This window comes from Bos mutus, chromosome 26 (assembly GCF_027580195.1).
Source record: "Bos mutus isolate GX-2022 chromosome 26, NWIPB_WYAK_1.1, whole genome shotgun sequence".
NCBI lineage: Eukaryota > Metazoa > Chordata > Mammalia > Artiodactyla > Bovidae > Bos > Bos mutus.
This window is the reverse complement of record NC_091642.1, coordinates 24276941-24297360: the sequence shown is the minus strand read 5'-3', so window position 1 is coordinate 24297360 and position 20420 is coordinate 24276941. Positions and strand designations below refer to the sequence as shown.

The window sequence follows — 20420 nt, the reverse complement described above, 5'->3', positions numbered from 1 at the left end:
CTTTGGAAGCAAGCAAACAGAAAGAGAACACTGATGATTGCAATGAGCCCCCGCATCAGGTAGAGTCTAGAAAAAGTTAGACCTTACTTTTCAGATCCATGAGCCAATATTGCTTTTTTTCCCCCTTAAAACAGGTTTCCTTTTTCTATTACATATTTTGAAGAAGTTTTGATCAATAAATTACTTCACATCATTGTTCTGGGGATTGTTTAAAACAACATATGCAAAGCACTCAGCACAGAGGTTGGCATACAGTAAGTGCTCAAGAAATGAGACTTGTTGCCAAAGATGTGGGATGGGAAGTCATTGATACTGACTGACATTGAACCATAGGGACAAATGAGAATGTATAAACTTGCTCAAACACACTGAAAATGGAGCCAGAAATATTCCTGGATCCCTCTGCTACAATACAGCTGGCATACACCCCCTGAGGGACATCACTGAAACAAGGATGGCATTCTAGAATAACAGAAGGTTTACTGTCAAGCCGACTCTTAATTTTCATGTGTGAATTAGTTACAAAAAAATATGTAATCCGCCATTTAGCTGTCTCTGTTTCCGGCCAGCCCCCTGTATGTCAGAACAACATAATCAATATGTTGCTTGAATGAGGTGGTATGCTTGAGCCTATTTTAAATTAAGTGAAACAGCTCTAAGACTGCCTTGTCTTTTGCACAGATAATAGATTGCTATACTGGTTCAGGCACTCAGTTGTGTCTGACTCTTGTGATCCCATGGACTGTAGCCTGCCAGGCTCCTCTGTCTATGGGATTCTTCAGATAAGAACACTGGAGTGGGTTGTCATTTCCTTCTCCAGGGCATCTTCCTGACTTAGGAATCGAACCCAGATCTCCTGCATTGCAGGCAGATTCTTTACCAACTTATTAACAGGGAAGCCCAATAGATTGCTGAGTGGTTTATAATGAAAACTACCTTCCATTCCTTTATCCTAAATTTGAATCATATTCCAACAAACCATATTCATCAACTTCTTAAATAGTAAACTTGGTTTCTGACAGAAGCTTCACTTATGCAAGGCATGTGGGCACCACTGGTTCTCCTTTCCACAGTCTTCTTCAGTATTAAATGCAATACCTTGGTTTTTATCTATTAAACTGTTAGAAAGTGTGCGTTTGTGTGTTAGTCATTCAGTTGTGTCCGACTCTGGGACCCCATGGACTGTAGCCCTCCAGGCTCCTCTGTCCATGGGATTCACCAAGGAAGAATAATGGAGTGAGTAGCCATTTCCTTCTCCAGGGGATCTTCCCCACCCAGGGATCGAACCTGGGTTGTCTGTGTTACAGGCAGAGTCCTTACCATCTGAACCACCAGGGAAGTCCCATTGAACTGTTAAACTAACAGTTATTCTGGAGGGATACAAGGGGTTCACAAAGAATCAGACACAAATGAAATGACTGAGCACACACATAACTCTTGAATTTTGGGCTGATCTTTACTGTTGCAAGCAAGAGTCATGGATCTAGATAGACCAAGTTTCAAAACTTGGTATACTACATATTATGTTGCATAAACTATATCACTTTTCTATTTCATCAACAAGGGAATAAAAATCCCTACCGCACAATCTTGTGGTGAGGATCAAATGGTGTGACTTATCATGTGCCTTCAAGCTAGGCTACAGCAGTATGTGAACTGAGACCTTCCAGAGGCAAGACCTAGTACAACCAGTGCAAGTTCAATGCATGAAGCAGGGCTCCCAGGGCCGGTGCTCTGTGACACCAGGAGGTATGGGGTGGGGAGGGAAGGGGGCAGGGGGTTCAGGATTGGGGGGACACATGTATACCTATGGCTGATTCATGCTGTTGTATAGCAAAACCCATCACAATATTTGAAAGCAGCTATTCTCCAATTAAAATAAATAAACTAATTAAAAAAAGAAAAAGAAAGAAAAGACACAGGAACCAGAGATCAAATTAGCAGAGAAAGCAAGGGAATTCCAGAAAAACATCTACTTCTGCTTCACGGGGCTTCCCTTGTGGCTCAGCTGATAAAGCCTGTACTACGGGAAATCTGGGTTCGATCCCTCTGTTGGGAAGATCCCCTGGAGAAGGGAAAGGCTACCCACTCCAGTATTCTGGCCTGGAAAACTCCATGGACTGTACAGTCCATGGGGTCACAAAGAGTGGGACACGACTAAGCGACTTTCACTTTTTCATTAACTATGCTAACGCCTCTGACTATGTGGATCACAATGAACTGTGGAAAATTCTTAAAGAGATGGGAATACCAGACTACCTTACCTGTCTCCTGAGAAACCTGTTTGCAGGTCAAGAAGCAACGGTTAGAACCTTAAATGAAACAATGGACTGGGTCAAAATTGGGAAAGGAGTACGGCCCTGTATTGTGACCTTGTTTATTTAACTTATAAGGGAGTACATTATGTGAAATGTCTGCTGGATGAATCAAAAGCTGGAAAAAAGATTGCCAGGAGAAATATCAACAACCTCAGTGATACAGATGATACCACTCTAATGGCAGAAAATGAAAAGGAACTAAAGAGACTCTTGATGAGGGTGAAAGAGGAGAGTAAAAAAGCTGGCTTAAAACTCAACATTCAAAAAGCTAAGATCATGGCATCCAGTCCCATCACTTTATGGCAAATAGATGGGTAAAAGTGGAAGCAATGATAGATTTTATTTTCCTGGGCTCCAAAATTACTGCAGATGGTGACTACAGCCATGAAAATTAAAAGATGCTTGCTCCTTGAAATAGAGAGCGTATTAAAAGCAGAGACATCGATTTGCCAACAAAGGTCCATATAGTCAAAACTATGATTTTTCCAGCAGTCATGTATGGTTTTGAGAGTTGGACCATAAAAAAAAGCTGAGTGTAGAAGAACTGATGCCTTCAAATTGTGGTACTGCAGAAGACTCTTGGGAGTCCCTTGGACCGAAAGGAGATCAAACCACTCAATCCTAAAGGAAATCAACCACGAATATTCATTGGAAAGATTGATGCTGAAGCTCCAATACTCTGGTCACCTGATGCAAGGAGATGACTCATTGGGAAAGACCCTGATGCCGGGAAATACTGAAGACAAAAGAAGAGGGCAGCAGAGGAGGAAATGGTTAGATAGCATCACCAACTCAATGGACATGAATCAGAGCAAACTCTAGAAGATAGTGAAGGACAGGGAAGTTTGGCATGCTGCAGTCCATGGGGTTACAAAGAGTCGGACATGACTTAACAACTGAATAACAACAAAATCATGTACCTAGATGACTGCAGTTACTTAACAATTACATATCCCTATTCTGGAACATTATCTTACTGACACCTAGCTCTCCCATCTTATTTTCTCCCTAATGAAAATCTATCTTTTTATTTTATGATAACAGAATCTTTTTTTCTTCCTCTTTAGGAATCTTCTCTCCTCCATCCTTGAGCTATGTAGTTTGACTAAGACTCTATACCACCTCCTATTTCAATTCCCAGAAAAGATATGTGTCTGACCTACATTAGTAATGAACCATCTTATATAGCTCTGATCCAAGCCAGACTACTTGGATTCAATCCCTGGAAATGTGAGGAAAGAGGCAGACCAGTTTGATGGAGTTTCCAAACTGTCAGACTGTAAGACTAAATTTGATGATGTCCATCATTGCTATAATAAATGGTGAAATCTAACTTGAGAATGAAGCCAACTTGGGGGAAAAACAAAACTAAGAGATGTAAAAAATCAGTTAATATTACTGTAAGCCAGCAGGGACTCAATACAGTTCTTAGGTGTCAGGCATATAACCAATTCACAAGAAACATCTCATTTAACTAAGTAGGTATTAATTATCTTTTTACAGAGGGAAAAAAAAGGGGCATGCAGAATTAAACTTACTCATGACTCCTTACTGAGTAAATGGCAAAGCTAGAACTCATACCTCAGTATCTCTGAGCCCCTTAAATTCCCAGCTGTATAGCCTCCCAGTATAATTGATTTCTGATATAGTAAAGAACAAAACCGTTATAACAGTTAGTTGAATAAAAATATACCTATTCTATTTAAGGCAGTATTGTGCTAAGATACATTTTATAAGATGCCCTAAACATGCAAATCAATTTTGGAAGCAATTTAAACTCCTCGGGAGAAAGTTCATATGTATGTCAGTATGATGGTGCTACGAACAATCACCATAAACATAAGGATAAGTTCTTACATTCCAAAACTGCTTTGCAATTACCACTGACTACTTCCAGGGGTAGGAGTACTATTACCACCAAAAATAAAGATATGCCTTAAGTGCACTAGGTGACGAGGAAAAGATATGAATTCATCTTCATTTTTCTCCATGGGAAATGCTATGTTATTATCCAGTGTCACATGTAAGTTCAGCCCTATAAAAGTTCCCCTCAGTCCCCTCTACACTCCCACAGCCAGGCTTTAAGCAGAAATGATTAAAGAGAGCTTCTTTCAATTAAGCTTGCTGAATAATCCTAGATAGCCCAATAGTTCTCATATAATAAAAAAAAAAAAACTGATTTCCAAGAGTCTAACAAATATTGCTTCGACTGACACCTTTCTGCAAGCCATAGGAAGATCCTCAGAGTCAGAAAATACAGACCATGTAGCCAGAGACCAATATATTTCATCAACAGTCATGTGCACTGTGCAATTTACAAGGTCTCATGCTTTCTCTGGAAAGTCCAGAGGGCCCATTTTCCAAGCCCAGTTGGAGGGATACACACACAGGCATGGTGGCCAAAAGAGCCTTGGGTTTTCTACTCATCTGCCTAAAACAGGCCAGATTTCCAGAGTTCATAGCTCCAGCCCAGAAGAGTTCCAAGAAGTGGCAGAGCCCATTGATTCAGTAGCTTATGGGCTCTGAAGCCATTCTGCCCGAATCTTAATCCTGGCTTTGCTGCTTTCTGGCTGGGTGACCTTGGCTAAATTATTTAACCTCTCCATGCCAAAGATTCCTTTTCTGTTAGGGATGATAATGCAAGGCTTACTTCATAAAATTGCTCTGAGAATTACATTGCTTAAGTTTGAATAATGCCTATCACAATGTCAGAGCTTGAATGGAGAAGAGGTCTCTATTCCCAAAGGCAGAGGAGGGGTATCATTTATTTCACTCAGCAGACAGATTAATTAGAATTTATATATGTTTTTATAAAGATAATGATATGACATGTGGTTACAAGGACTTGGTATAATATTTGTATAATAAATAAAATTTGTATAACAATATTTATATAATAACATTTGGTCACCGATGGAAGATCCCCATTCCAAGAAGAAATAATGGGTTTTCAATTACTATCAGCCAAAGCAATGATGGAATTGTTTTTCATCCCCAAAATGTGTGTAAATTAGCCCTCAGTGAGCTGGAAAATACTGTGTACCATGTACCACTTGACATGGGAAATTCTCTCATCTTCTTACTTTTTTTTTTTTTTTTTTTGATCAGTGTTTTTCTTTGTTTCTGTCAGTTGGAACAAACTTCTCTCCAGACTTTCATGAAGTTTTTACCTTCCACTGCTTGGTCCATGTGCAAATGTTTTCAGTTACTTGGAAGCAGGACCTAAAGATCAGTCTCTCATGCTTTCTCACTGGTGAAGCATTGAGTCCATTTCCAGGTTAACTTAGGGGAACCACATTGATTTATTTTAGTCTTTATTTATTCCGTGCATATTATTATTTATTTATTCTATGAACATATAACACCCAGTATAAAGGAGGAAATGAAAATAAACAAAACCCATGGACCCTCTTTCCAAAAAAGTGACTTTATAATTTATAAGGAGATGCACATGGAGATGCAAAGTGTCTCGTGCATAAGAAACAAAATGAATAAGTGAGGAAAAGAAGAAATGCTAATCAGAAAAGGGAGATTCAGTGACAGTTAGAACTGTTTTCCCAGAGAAGGGAGAAGCCAATTTAGATGCCAAAAACAAAGCTTCAGTCATTCCTGAGTGGAAGCAGCAGTGAAGAGGTGGGTGACTTCTATGCAACAGAAACCCTATTTAGTTATCAACGTCTCTGTGATGGGAGAAAAGGTATCTTTCCGTATAGAAGTCTCTTTGTGTTATCTTTGAGCCAGTTTGTTTGCAAATGACTTGTCTTTCACTTTTTCAGGCAGTTTCACTAGTGTTAAGAGATTTATCTGTTCTCTGGCTTTCACCTCCCACAGGAGTCTTAGGGCTGTGTTTGAGAATGAGAAAAATAAAAACGCATTCCTCTTTGAAGTGAGAGAATTGGAGTGGTGAGGGAAGCTATTAGGTACATGGAAGTTGGAAGGCTGACGAAAGATAGTGTGATTTTAAGAGGAATAAAAGGGAGGCAACTTTCACTGTCCTGGTTGTAGGAAACTCACTAGCTTCTAAAAGGTCATTGCCCCAGTAATTCTCAATGACGTGAACAAAGGATATTTAAACTCTTGTTTGAGCTAGTTCCACAGACCACTGTTAATACCAGCAGAAATCTGGAAGTAACCTAGATGTCTATTCCATAGGCAGGTTAGATAAATTAGGGCAAGACAGAATCACATCTTTTATATGGTTTAGGCTGTAAATTCAAAAGGGATTGATAAGTAATATCAACATTAACTAGAATGTTTTGTATTTGCACATGCTTAGGTATTCATAGAATGTTTATGGAAGGAGAAGTGAGAAACTAGAAACATTGGTTGCGTACCATATGATGAAAAGAATACTTAAAAGAGTCGAAATCAGGAATTGGAAGATGATCCGCTTTTAGACTAATTAAGATCTAGTTATTTACACTGAAAGTCTTTAATTTGAACATGTATTATATATGTGTATAATGCTTTTAGTAATAAAAAATCACTATTAAAATGTTTTAAAGTGTCTGTCTTAAAGTTTCATCAAAATATAACAAAACAACATTTTCATCGCTTTTGCTGCCATTGATCTCATTTTTTAAAAGTAATTTATGATACTGCTTTAACAATCCCTTGCCGTGTTTACCACTCCAATGTCCCCTTCTGCCCTACAGAATGTGGGTATATCCCAATAAGAACAGACGTCATGTGAGAGCTCTGGGTGGGAAGATTCCAACGCTCATTTTCTCGGGTGATATCTCCATTTGCTAGTTAACAGAGTGAGACTTACCAGTAGAATCTGTTTGGAACAACCGCTTCCTGGATAAGCTGCCACCTTCTCCCAAATTCAGCAGAGCTGTATAACTGTAGAGAAGACAAAATATTCAGCACCAGGACGTCATGGTACACTGAATGCATAAAACATGATTCACTGGATTAATGATAATGATAATAATAATAACGTCTTCCATTTATTAATCACCCTTCCTATGCCAGATGAGTGCCCCATGTATCATTTCTATTCTCCATATAGATCCTGCAAGACATTGATATTTCCATTTCATAGTTGAGCAAACTGAAGCTCACAAAGATTAAGTGATTTGTTGGAAATCACATGCCCTCTAAATATTAAAATAAATTGGGATTCATACCCCATTCTGCCTGGTAAGCTGTATTACTTGCCCTGGAATATGCAGACTGTTGTCTGAAATACAAAGAAGTCCAAAATCTAGACCTGGCTCTCAGAAAGCCAATAATATAACCCAAATCTGACAAAAAATAATGAGCAATGCATGCAATCACCAGATGAAGGAATTCAAAGGAAGGGGATTCAGAAATCAATTAGGGATGCTTCTGAGATGTATGGTGATTCACCATGGATGTGAATGAATGGCAGAATTCAAACTGACAAAGAGAAGACAAGCAGGACTCACAAAGGGAATAACATGGATAAGAAGTGAGAAAATCAGGGATGGTATATGAATAAATGTGGCTTATCAAAGGCACATGTAGTCAAAGCTATGCTTTTTCCAGTAGTCACGTATGGATGTGAGAGTTGATCCATAAAGAAAGCTGAGCACCAAAGAACTGATGCTTTTGAACTGTGGTGTTAGAGAAGACTCTTGAGAGTCCCCTGGACTGCAAGGAGATCAAACCAGACCATCTTAAAGGGAATCAGTCTTGAATATTCATTGGAAGGACTGACGCTGAAGCTGAAGCTCCAGTACTTTGGAGACATGATGTGAAGAACTGACTCATTGGAAAAGACCCTGATGCTGGGGAAGATGGAAGTCAGGAGGAGAAGGGGACAACAGAGGATGAGATGGTTGGATGGCATCACTGACTCGATGGACATGAGCTTGAGCAAACTCTGAGAGTTGGTGATGGGCAGGGAAGTCTGGCGTGCTACAGTCCATGGGGTTGCAAAGAGTTGGACACAACTGAGCAACTGAACTGAACTGGCAACTTGAAAAGGCTTTGAATGACAAGTTAGGGAGAAGAAAATCCAGTCGTGCTGGCAGAAGGAGCCAGTTGATGTCTTTTTAAACAGAGAATAGAGGAACTTTAGGCTCTAACAGCAGCCCACATGGACTAAGCTTTTACTATAATTCAAGTGCTTCTCATGCATTCCTTCATTTAATCCACATACCATCCCTCCCAGTAATATATGCAGCTATTATGGCCATTTTGCCAATGCTTACACAGCCGGGGAGATTTCAAGTCCATTTGCTACAGTGCTGTCCAAGGGCAACCACAAAGAAACACTGCTCATGACCCAGGGTCTAACCCTCCGCATACTCCTTCCCCTCCAAGTGTCTTTCTTCTCTTATATCTTGTTCTTCATTGTTGGCTCACTCCTACTCCTGCTCCTCTCCAGTGGTCTCACAGCACCAGGATGGTTTTACAGGAACCTTTCTTTGTGTTTTTCCTTGTTTTTGTTGTTCTTGTTCTTTTGCTTCTAGAAGTGTCCTCTGATGGCAGCCCAGAGATTCCTATTGCTTGAGGCATTCCGGTTCCCACGGATGTTTGGCCGGATGATTTGAAAATATCATTTTGGAACATCTCCTTTCTGCTGTGTGCCTGGTCTGTAACCCACTCACATCCCAGTCATCCACCACTGCGCGTGCCAGATCCTACAGTGAATGGATGGTGAGTCACTGTGTACTGAGTACCATGACTGTCCGCCCTCTCCAGCCTCGGCGCTCAATGGAGGGTCAAATGACTCACCAAGTGACTCACCGCGGCTGCAGATGTACCAGGCATGTCCAAGAAGTAAGTCAGCTCAAGTGAGGATTTACTGACCCTTGGAAGAGCCTGCTATGACATTGTGTACACTGGATCAAAACACATCCTGAAGTCAAAAAAGAGGCTGAAGTATTTGGCTACCAAAGCGAGGCACTCACTTGGCCCCAGCTACACAGTATTTGGGCATTCAGCCAAGAAGAATCTGTGACTTTTCCTTTCAAGTCTTATTATTTTTCCTTGCCCTACAAAGCCTGGGTTGGGGGGAGGCTTCCTGGGTACATTTCATGCTTGATTCATTTTAAGAGTGCTGAGGAGAAAGGGGAGACAGTTCCCCTCATGGGATAACAGAAGACACAACAACATCTTCCCTCTTAATTCAGACGCCAAGCAGACAGAGGGTGCATGTCCTGCTTCCCACTATGTCCCGAACACTTGCATTTTAATATTCAAACTTGGATCAGAACAGTGATCATTTGATCCTGAGTGTCTGTGGCTTCCTCTGCTCTTGCACCATCTTTTTTTTTTTTTTAATTAAAACCCAGAGCTGCACTGCTTTCTATGAGTTCAAAGGGAACAGAAATCATGCCACTGTGTATGCCTATAGCTATTTATAAATGCATGTTAGTATCTATATTTATATACAAAGATTTATGCAAATATAAGAGAATCAGGGTGGTTTGAAATAATAATTCTGTGTGAAGGCTAGACTCATATATATTCTGAAAATCATATATAAATTCTGAGCTCTCCTACAGCTACACCAAGGGATTGCTACCTCTGTCTTCACATAGAATTCATCACAGTGAGGAACTGTTGGGTGCCAGCATCTATGTGTGTGTGTGTGTGTGTGTTTTCCTCTATGTCTTTTTAAATTGATCCCTCTAGGCTTGGATTCAGAACCTGTGGACCAGTCAGGTATGTCCCATGATATTTGTTTTTATCCTCTTCAAGGAGATGCTTTGTTATTTGTGAGCATCTAGAGGCCCCTCAAGCAGTGGGTACATCAAACAATCCAATAAACCAAGCCTCTCTTATTCAGCTCAGTGACATTTTTTATAGTTTCCTATCTCAGAAGGTCCCCTCTCGTGTCTTCTCCCTTTTCCATTCACACCTGGGCACATGCCCCCTGCCATGCCTTCCCTGGTGCTACCCACTCTGGCAGAGGTGGCTTCAAGGCTTGCCTACCACAATGCCAGTCTTCTTTTTAGGTCCAGACGAGAGGACATCTTTTCTATGAACCCTCTCCTACACACTGAGATTTTCTAGAGGCCTCATTTCCAAAGAACTATGGTACAAGAAATGCTATCAAACTATAGTCCATATATTTAACTTTCTTAGTAGCCTTTCAAGAGAGCCTTTTATAATGCAAGACAGAAATCCCTACCCATCTAAACTCACTCTAAAATAGCTGAGATCATCCCTTCCCTCTCTGATGAGATCACAAAGTTTTTATGTGTCTGGAATTCCATCTTTTTGTATCTATACATTGCCTTGTACATAGTAGAAGACCAAGGTGGGGAAATAAAGTATTGACTTTACATCATGAAAATTCCCTAGTGATGGATCTACCTAGTAAAACACTCAGGTTTCCCAAAGAACAGACAAAGGTAATTTAGCAGAGGACGATGTTTTACTTCCATGGATCCATAGCTAGAGGCCTGTACCTAAAACCAACAAACAAAACTATAAATATCAGCACATTTGAAATTCCCAAGGACTTGCAGCCAGGGTCTTATATATTCACCCCTAGAAAGAGCTGCTCTGTATATTCCACCTCCTACTTCAAACCTTTCCTCTCTAAGAATTTAATTGTCCAGCCTGATGTCACACCAAGAAAAGGAGAAAACAACTCACAGCAATCCAAGTTAATGTGTTCATTAAACCTGCAGAGTCTGACAGCAAAGTTTTCCTCCACAAAATAGAGAGTGCTACCCAAACCTTTTTTTTTTTTTTTTTTCCCACCCAGTGACTATCTCAGCCACCAGTGGAAGGCTTTCTGTGTAGAATGAGTCAATGTCCTTTAATACAATTCATAGTGGTGGCAGCACCTAAATAAGATTTATTTCCCTCCCTGTCTGTCTCCAGCTCCAAGGTTTCTTTTGACTGTCAGAACACAGAACTGAGATCTATCACTGCTACCTGTCACATCAGAAAAAGCATCCACAGCTTTCGCCAGCAGTGCCAAATCTAGAGAAAGAGAGAAGGAGAATGATCAGGGGGCAGAAAAGAATATCTGAACTAGTTTTAGGAGAGCAGTGCTTGTCTCTAATCCTCTGTCATGACCTCCCCAGATGCCTTCTTGGAAGGGTTTAGATCTGTTGTTTTGTTTTGTTCTTTTACTAATCCTGGTACAAAATATTAGCGAAAAAATGGAAGGAGTAGACATTTTAGAAAGGGAGAAGGGAAGGATTCTGGTTAACAAAAGAATGCAAGGCAGATGATTCTTCCAGTTTAGAATCACTCTAAACTGCCTGAGACCACCTCTCCATCTCAGTAAATGTAAGTTAATGAGCACAAACTCATTGCTCATCTAAGCTCAAGATGTATTAGCAGCTCAAGGTCCAACTCTCCACTCTGTTATTACCCTAGTGTGGGGGCTTTCAAAACTTCTTCCTGCCATGTTCCTCCCCTGAAGAGTTAGTCAGTCCTTCTTTCCTTTTTTTTTTTTTTTGATAACTTGATCATCATCACATTGGCTTGTTTTCTTGCAATCTGTCTTTGTCTGCCATATGAAGAGTGCAGATAAAAAAGCAATTAATTGCAAAGGATGCAATTTCAAGGGTTGGTTTTATTACCAGCTTTCAACCAAATGTACAATCCTCTCTGGTGCCATCCTGGAGAGCTGCAAGTTGGCTGAGAGGCAAAGGCTCCAATGGAGAATAAAGAGGAAGCCACAGGGGGACAAACAGCTTGGGGGTGGGCAAGAGTGAGATCCACCAACTGTGCTCAGGATTCTTAATCGACAGCAAAATAAGAAGGGCTGGAAGAAGGCGGATATGAGAGCAGCTCCTTCTAACTTTCATCTTCCATCTTCTTACCTTTCACATTTTGGCTGAATCGCGAGCAGAACAACGTCTTTTTTTTTTAATAGAAATTCAACTTCCTTGTGGTGATGCAAAAGCTTGCAAGCACTGTTGTCCCTGGAACGTCTTCTCAATTGTTCTAAATCAGATCAGTGCAGCCCCTCATTTTATAGCATTAAGACAGGGACCTATCGGGAATTTTCTTTTGCAGCTAGGAAATCAGTGCAAGGATATCATTTGGCAGAAGGTAAGGGTGATAGCATGTTTCAGTCTTTGAAAGTGAAAGCTGCTCAGTCAGGTCTGATTCTTTGTGCCCCATGGAGTGTAGCCTGCCAGGCTCCAGTGTCCATGGGAATTCTCCAGACAAGAATATTGGAGCGAGTTGCCATTTCCTTCTCCAGGGATCTTCTCATCCCAGGAACTGAACCCAGGTCTCCTGCATCGCAAGCAGATTCTTTACCATCTGAGCCACCAGGGAAGAGTTTCAGTCTTTGGCTGATGGGTTTGGATGCTTTCACCACAAAGGTTCCCATGGTGATTTTCTCATCAGGAGGCAGGTCCTGGGTCTCCTCCACATGGTCTCCTGCAGAGGCTTCCAGGTTGGAGGAACACTTCCTGCGGTTGGCTCTCTTTAAGGCTGCCTGGTCCCTCCCCTCTGTGGCTCTGCCCTTAATAGCTTCAGAGGCAGGAGGCTTGCAAATTGCCTTTCCTGAAAAGGCTGACAGAAAACCCTGCCAGTTCTATTTGATCTGCCTCATCCTAATACCACCCTGGGGATGGTCTGGGTACAAAGCACTCAGTCACCTCATGACTCTCCAGTTCTCACTGCTGTTACTGCATTCTTTTTAACAAGAAAAGAGATGGGGCCTTGAGGACTTTCAGTAAATTTATAGTGCCAGCCCTGGGGCATTGCAAATATCAAGCTCCTTCCTCTACTAGCCTCCACAGGAAGAAGAGGAGCAATCCAGAGAAATCCATAGTCTTCAGAGATGGGCTCTGATGCTCTGGTTGCACAGCAAAGGAGGCCAGAGTACACTCTTAGTGGGAAATCACATCATAAGGGACCTTAAGCTTCACCCAGTTCTGACACAAGTCTTCTCCTTGGCTAGTGGGGACAGGAATAGTTACAGAACCATGATGACCTTCCCAGACCAGCTCCCCCACCTCTAAGAGATGCAAGTTCCTCAAAGAAAAGGCTAACTTCTCAGCATCTGTCATACATGAGATGTAGTAATGTGTTATATTTTGTCCAGATTGCTGTGGTGGCTTATGTAAGACAGTAAAAGCAGGAAGTCTCCCCAAGTTCTCAAGGTGGGACTGGGAAAACAGTTAAAATCTCTCAGTATGACAATGTGAGGAAAGAGTGTTCCAGGAGAAGTGGGTCAATCTGAGCAAATAAACAGAGCAGAAAAAGTGAAAGTGAAGTCACTTAGTCGTGTCTGACTCTTTGCGACCCCATGGACTGTAGCCTACCAGGCTCCTCTGTCCATGGAATTTTCCAGGCAACAGAACTGGAGTGGGTTGCCAATTCCTTCTCCAGAGGATCTTCCTGACCTGGGGATTGAACCTGGGTCTCCTGAATTGCAGGCAGACGCTTTACCATCTGAGCCACCAGGGAAGCCTGAAAAAAAAGTTAGAGCGGTGTCTTTGTTCTTCTTTGTTCTGTCAACTATGGGAGACCCAGCTTGGCGGGGGTGGGTAAAGGAAAGTGAAGTGGGAGCAGAGGCTATAAACACAGCCTGGGAGCAGGTTGGGTGGAGGCAATCCAAGCAAACTCGTGGGGAGCTAATGGAGACGGGACTCAACGACAATGAGGTCAAAAAACAAGGGCCCCCAAAGCTTTGCTGATGGAGTGAGCAGGAATGATGACCAGTCACCAGCTCCATCAAATTCTCCCGAGGTTGGATTTATCAAACCTGTCACTGGCCATCCCCCAGCTGGCAATGAAGTCTGTCACATGCCCCACAGTCCTGTTTGGCAGGATTGGGGGATTAAACATACGGAACTTGGGTGGGCTGGGCAGCAAGGGTCAGTAGGTGACAGAGGACCAGGTCAACTTGTGGCCATTTCCTGTGCTCCCAGATCTGGGGGTACTTAGGGAAATTTTCAAAGGGAATCTTAGCCTTAAAGGTTCTATAATATAGATGTAGAAATAGAGAGTAGATAAAATAATTAGATGCTAAGCATCTATATCACAAATCCCCCATATCTAGACACTGACAGGAAAAAATGAATAGCTCTCAATAACCATGTAATTGTCCCATTATTCAAATGCATAGATGATGAAACTTAGCAAGTTTTGAGAGATAAAAATAAGCAGGAGGAAAAACTTGTTGCTTGGAACATATTGGAAGTGTGCTTACATAAGACAGATCCATCAGCCGTGTGGAGATGGGACAGAGGGGAGAGAGCAGTTAGCAAGTGGCTGAGCAGAGCAGGGAAGAGATGGGTGCCTGGATGAGCAAGGGCCCCTAGATGTGGGAAGGAGGCAAGGGAAGAAGAGCAACAACAATAATAACAATAAACAAAATTTTAAAAAGAAAAATTCTGACCAGGACTGAGCATAAGAGAGGGTCATTTCATTTAGGTATACTTATATATATACACACACATACACGGGGGTGTGTGTGTATTCTATTTCAGATTCTTTTCTATTATAGGGTATTTCAAGAAAATGACTATGACTCCCTGTGCTATACATACACAGGCAACTATAAATTTTGTCTTAAATTTGAATGATGGGCTTTAGAGACTTTTCTAGAATATCTAAATATTTCATCTAACAATTCCAAGGACTACTGATTTATTTTTATTTATTTCATTCCAGTTTTTAATTTTTCATTGAAGTATAATCGGTTTACAATGTTGTGCTAGCATTTGGTGTACAGCAAAGTGATTGTTTTATTCATAAATACGTTCTTTTTACATACTCTTTGCACTATAGGTTATAACAAGATTTTGAATATAGTTCCCTATAATATATAATAGAAGTTTATCAATTTTATATATAGTAGTGGATATCTGTTAATCTCAAACTCCTGTTTTATCTTTCCCCCACTCCCCTTTGATAACCATAAGTTTGCTTTTTTATATCTGTGAGCCTGTTTCTGTTTTGTAAATAAGTTTATCTGTGTCATTTTTTAAGATTCCACATATAAGTGATATACGATATCTGTCTGCCAGACTTACTCTACTTAATATGAGAATCTCTAGGTCCATCCGTGTTGCTGCAAATGGCATTATTTCATTCTTTTTTTATGGCTGAGTGATTGTATCTGTGCATGTGTGTTTGTGTGTGTGTGTACGTGTGTGTCACATACCTATCTATTCATTTGTCGATGGACATTTAGACTGCTTCCATGTCTTGACTGTTGCAAAAGGTGCTGCTATGAACATTGGGGTGTATGTATCTTCTTTAAAACAATTCTGTTTACTTTTGGCTGTGCTTGGTCTTCAGGCTGCATGGGCTACTCCCTAGTTGTGGTATATAAACTTCTCATTGTGGTGGCTTTTCTTGTTACAGAGCACAGGCTCTGGGGCATGTGGGCTTCAGTAGCTGCAGCACATGGCCTCAGTAGCCGTGGCTCCCAGGCTCTAGAGCACAGTTGAGGCATACAGGCTTAGCTGCTCTGTGGCATGTGGGATCTCCCCAGATCAGAGATTGAACCTGTGTCTCATGCACTGGCAGGCAGATTCTTTACCGCTCAGCCACCAGAGAAACCCCATGAAGTGTATGTATCTTTTTGAGAGTCTTTTCTGGATAAATGCCCAGGAGTGGGATTGCTGGATCATACGGTAGTTCTATTTTCAATTTTTAAAGGAATTCCATACTGTTTTCCACAGTGGCTGCACCAATTTACAGAAGGAGTCACTTCTGAAAGCTCTAGTCATTTTGCTGGGCAAGGGGAAATTTTACACATAGACCTCTGGGACCAGAGCTGGTGCAAGGTTGGAGGAGGTAAGCAGGGGTCACAGTGCTTGTGACACAAGCTGGCCTGCTGAGTCACGAGGGACTGTTGGCTGCCCGGGAATCAGCCAGGGACAATTCCCTTCTTGCTCTCCCTTCCTCTGTTGCCTGATCTTCAAACAGCAGTTTTCCCTCTGCTGTGAAACTCAGCTTTGAAATGCATACCACAGCATCTGTCAGAGGGAACAGGTCTCACAGTAGGTTGGACATGGGGAAGATGGTTAAAGAAAATTGAAAAAAAAAAAAAGGCAATTAAAGAAAAGAAAATATCACAATGGCTTTTCTAGGGAGGCAGTGTTTGGTGCAGTGAGGACAGAGTATGAAGAGAATCAAACCTGGATTAGACTCCTGGCTCTATCAACCACCCTGGGGAATTTTCTTAACCTTTTGGAGCCTCAGATTCCCCAAATATTAAATAGGCATAAAGATAAAGTCAACGTTTCATGTAAGAAAGAAGTTGAGGAGTCAATGCGAAAAGCCTGGCAGAGGGCTTACTACGGAGTGAAGGGTCAGTGCTAGTTCTCAGCCTTTCCTCTTCCTGCTGATCATTGCCTCCAGCCTGAACTGCCCACAGACCCTGAAAAAAAACAAGGAATGGCAAGGAGAAGCAGGTGTGACTGCTATTTTCTTCCTGACTTTCAGGAAGCAAGGAAGGATCCTAGACAACACTTCTGTGTCCCTTGCCTCTGAGGTTGGATACCGCTTAGCTTGGCTGCTCCTGGAGTAGCTGAGGCCGTCTGACTTTGGACCACAAGTCTTATTCTGGGACATTTTCTCATCATGCCTGCAGCGAGATCAGCAGGCAGGCACTGAAATTAAGCAAGTCAGGCGAGTGAGAGCCTTGCCGATTTGAATTTGTGACTTTTCATCTGATACTATTTTACAGTACAGGATCTGGTCATTTCAGGAGGCTGGTTTCTGACTTCTGGTTTCTCTTCCTCTTGCCAGCTATGAGATCCTGGCTGGGCCTCTGGGTCTCTTAGACCACTGAATGTGCCATTTATAATTTGTATTTATATCCTCTTATGCTGAAGAGAGGAAGTTGGACAAGGTAACATTGAATTTTTTTTAATATGAAATTCAGAGTAATAAATTCACAAAATGCGTCTATTTATAAGGCCAAGACTTCCTTCTCCCCAAACCACTCCCCTCGTGGCAACACTGTTGGTTACAAACACTCTTGAAAAGGAAGAATACAGGAAAATGTCAGTGTTATTGGATTTCTAAAGGACCACTCTGAGAGACAGGTTTAAGAAAGAGGTCCATGTCCTCTTAGGATGTCAAATGTCTTTAAAAGTTCCCCAGACGGATGCCTGGATTTAAGAGGCATCTTAATCCATTTAGACAATTGGTGGTTAGAACAGATCAAAAAAGCTAGCTACAAAATACACAAGCAAAAAGGTAATTTATTTGAAATAAAGTAAGCTCAAATAGCTACCAAAGAGCATAATTCTGTGTGTCCAAACCTTAGCCCTAATCACTCATTTTAAAATGTCTATTTCTCCTAATTCTCGCAGCCTGTTTTTTCAAAGTTGGGAATAGATAGATCAATCTGCTTTATGTAGCAACTGAAAAATAATGATACAACCTGGTTAAACAAGTTAGCTAAGGTGAACACAGGCCTTCTGTGTTTGCATAGGATGACATTTCAGCTTGAGAATTTGTTTTATAAACAAGCATTGGGGTTGACATTTAGCAAGCTCCCTGGTTTCCAGTCTAATTGCCAGTTTTGTACTTGGATACTTAAATTACTAACATATTCATGAGATTAGAAATCAGCTCTGACATTGGGAAATTTCAAGCACATGGAAATATTGCCAAAGCAGCATGGCATATAACACTGTACATATTTCTTATAAATAACTGAGTGCCTTTTTACTTAATGCAGTGCCTTAGGAAACGTGATGGCTTTAGGTAGGTATCAGTCTCCTAAGTGTTTGTGCTCCTGCAGAAATCATTTGACTATCCCCTGGGGGCTGAATTTGAAGGATCTATTTATATTTTATTTCAATCTTGCCCTTTTGACATGAAAGGGCTGCTAGGTCTATTCAAAAACAAATAGAGTTGCTGTGAAGGCAAATACTTTAATATTTAATGGCGTACTGCTATTATAATCAATATTTTCTTAGGACCAAATATCGGGTTCTTGCTTGCTCCATTCATTCTGGTTCAATGGTACCTTTTAGTGACTAAGAGTATAGTCAACGTTGACTAAAGTGTCTATAACTTCTCGTATGTGGGGAAGACAATCCTGGATTACTGCGAAGGCAGCCTTGTGTCTATATCTCGTTGGGCCACACCAGGTGGCTCTCTCTCCTAGGTCTTTGAATAACCATGTGCCAGGCTCTGTGTTGAGTGTTTTGCATACATTATCTCAGCATCTTCAAACAGTCCTGTGAGCCAGGTACTATTATTACTTCCATTTCACAGTTGGAGAAACTCTAAAAGTTAAGTGACTTGCTGAAGGTCACACAGCCATCCGCAGGGCCTGACAGAGGAGAGAGCTGATGTTCCTGCCTCACTTGCTGTGCTTTCTATCACTGGTGAGAAACTAATATTACAGAGTTTTGGAAACTGCTGACATCTCTTCTCTTGTTGAGCAGTCATTATTTCCCAGGGAATTTCTAGCATTCAAAGCAGTTGTGATTAGCAATGGCCTCCTGTTAGTGCCCAGTCAGGAAAAGTAGAAAGGATTAAAATAAATAAAAGAAAGTGTTGTTTTTGTTTGTTTTTTAAGAAATACATATAAAACTGTTTAAATAAAAGTTCTGGACTCATATAAAGAAAGAAAAGAGAAAACTAAAAGCAGTTCTTTTAAAAATGTACTATTATGCAAGTTACTAAAATTCTATTGTATGCCCTCAAACATACTTGCAGTATAATTTTCCTTTTCTATCAATATATGATTTTACTCAAATTCAGTCTTCATTTATATAGAGAATGTCTCTGTTAATATTCAGGGTTTCAATTCTTTGTGAAAAGGGTGTCCTTATCAAAACACGTTCTCCTCCTTAACAGCTGTGTCTTTTGTATATCCTACACATATTTACCAAAATCCTGAAGGTGAGGCCACTCTGCAAGCCTGAAGATTTCTCATTTAATTCATAAACTTTGATAGTTTGTAATATAAAGGAGAACAGAGATTCTGAAAGCTCCCACATGGTATTACTTGGACTGTTGACTCATAGGGCTTAGGAACAAGTGAGACCATACAAACTCATGAATATTCTAGAACTGCCACTAAATGAACAGTGACCCACCAAACTGTCCTAACGGTCTTGTCCTCCCTCCACAGAATTGATCACTTATTTGGATGCATTTTTTTTTTAATTCACAAAACAACCGAACACCTCCTGAAATAAAACTGACAGGAAGATCCACGAACACGAACAAGAGGAAAACAAAGATGATGAGAAAGATGGAGAAATAAGAAAAAAAAAGTGATTTAGGGACTAATACAAGGCAGCAGATGAGGTTCACTTGCTCTGCACAGTTCTCTGCTTTAAGTTTTTGAGTTCGTTACAAACAATTTACAAATATCACATTTCAAACAAAACAGAATTAATCCTCTCGAAAAACTCTGAAAAGTCTGATGACATCAGATGAGTCTTTCTTGGTGTCAAGAACAGTAGGCTGAAGCTGACCAAGACCCCCCACCTCGATCCACCCACCCTCCTGAATGCACACCTGCTCCCCAGTCTCCCACAGCCCAAACCCAGATGCTCCGTTCAGTCAGATTCCTGCTTGTCTGTGGAGGAACTGAGTTTGTGGCCTAGAAGGACATGGGCATCCACAGGGTGGGGAGAAGAAGCTGGCTGTAGAGGATGGGAGAAAAGTGATTCCTTCTGCTCATGGTCGGGGCAGCAGGTAGGTCTGCAAAGCTGCCCAAGGAAAGGGCCTTGCCAGTCTCAATAAGCCAAGCCAGAGGGTCTCTCCTCCCCAGCAACCAGGCAGTCTGAGCCCGGGGAGTGTTCACATTGATTTCACAACACTGCAGACCCTCCCCTGTACAAATCACTCCTCAGTGCAACCCCTAACAGACAGGCCTCGAGCCCAGCGCCCCAGGATGGTCAGCAGAACTGATTTAGATGCCTATTCTTACAAATTCCTATTTTTTCTTTCCTTTCAGTCACATCTGCGTCTTGTTTTCTCTCATTTCCAATGTTTCCCAACACATCATGTTTAGTGAGGTGTTTAAGACAGACTGAGAGATGCTGTTGGAAGCAATGTTTTATAGCAGAGTTTGTACACTAGTTTATTGCCAAATTAAAATAAAGATGTAATCTGGCAGACTCGGCCGGCTGCTAAGCCTTGCTTGGGTGGTTTCCTGCACTGAGGCAAGAGGAGGCAGGGAAACACGGAAGGAAGGGGAAGCTCTGTGTCCTT

General features: G+C 41.3%; 1 protein-coding gene across 5 annotated transcripts in view; it reads right to left on the bottom strand.

Moving 5' to 3' along the window:
• Positions 1–20420, bottom strand: part of SORCS1 (sortilin related VPS10 domain containing receptor 1) — a 575198-nt gene that overhangs the window by 176017 nt on the left and 378761 nt on the right. For all 5 annotated transcript variants that reach the window (XM_070363590.1, XM_005897015.2, XM_005897018.2 and 2 more), the window contains exon 5: positions 7090–7163. In XM_070363590.1, the coding sequence (XP_070219691.1) occupies positions 7090–7163 (74 nt within the window). The remainder of the gene's footprint in view (positions 1–7089; positions 7164–20420) is intronic.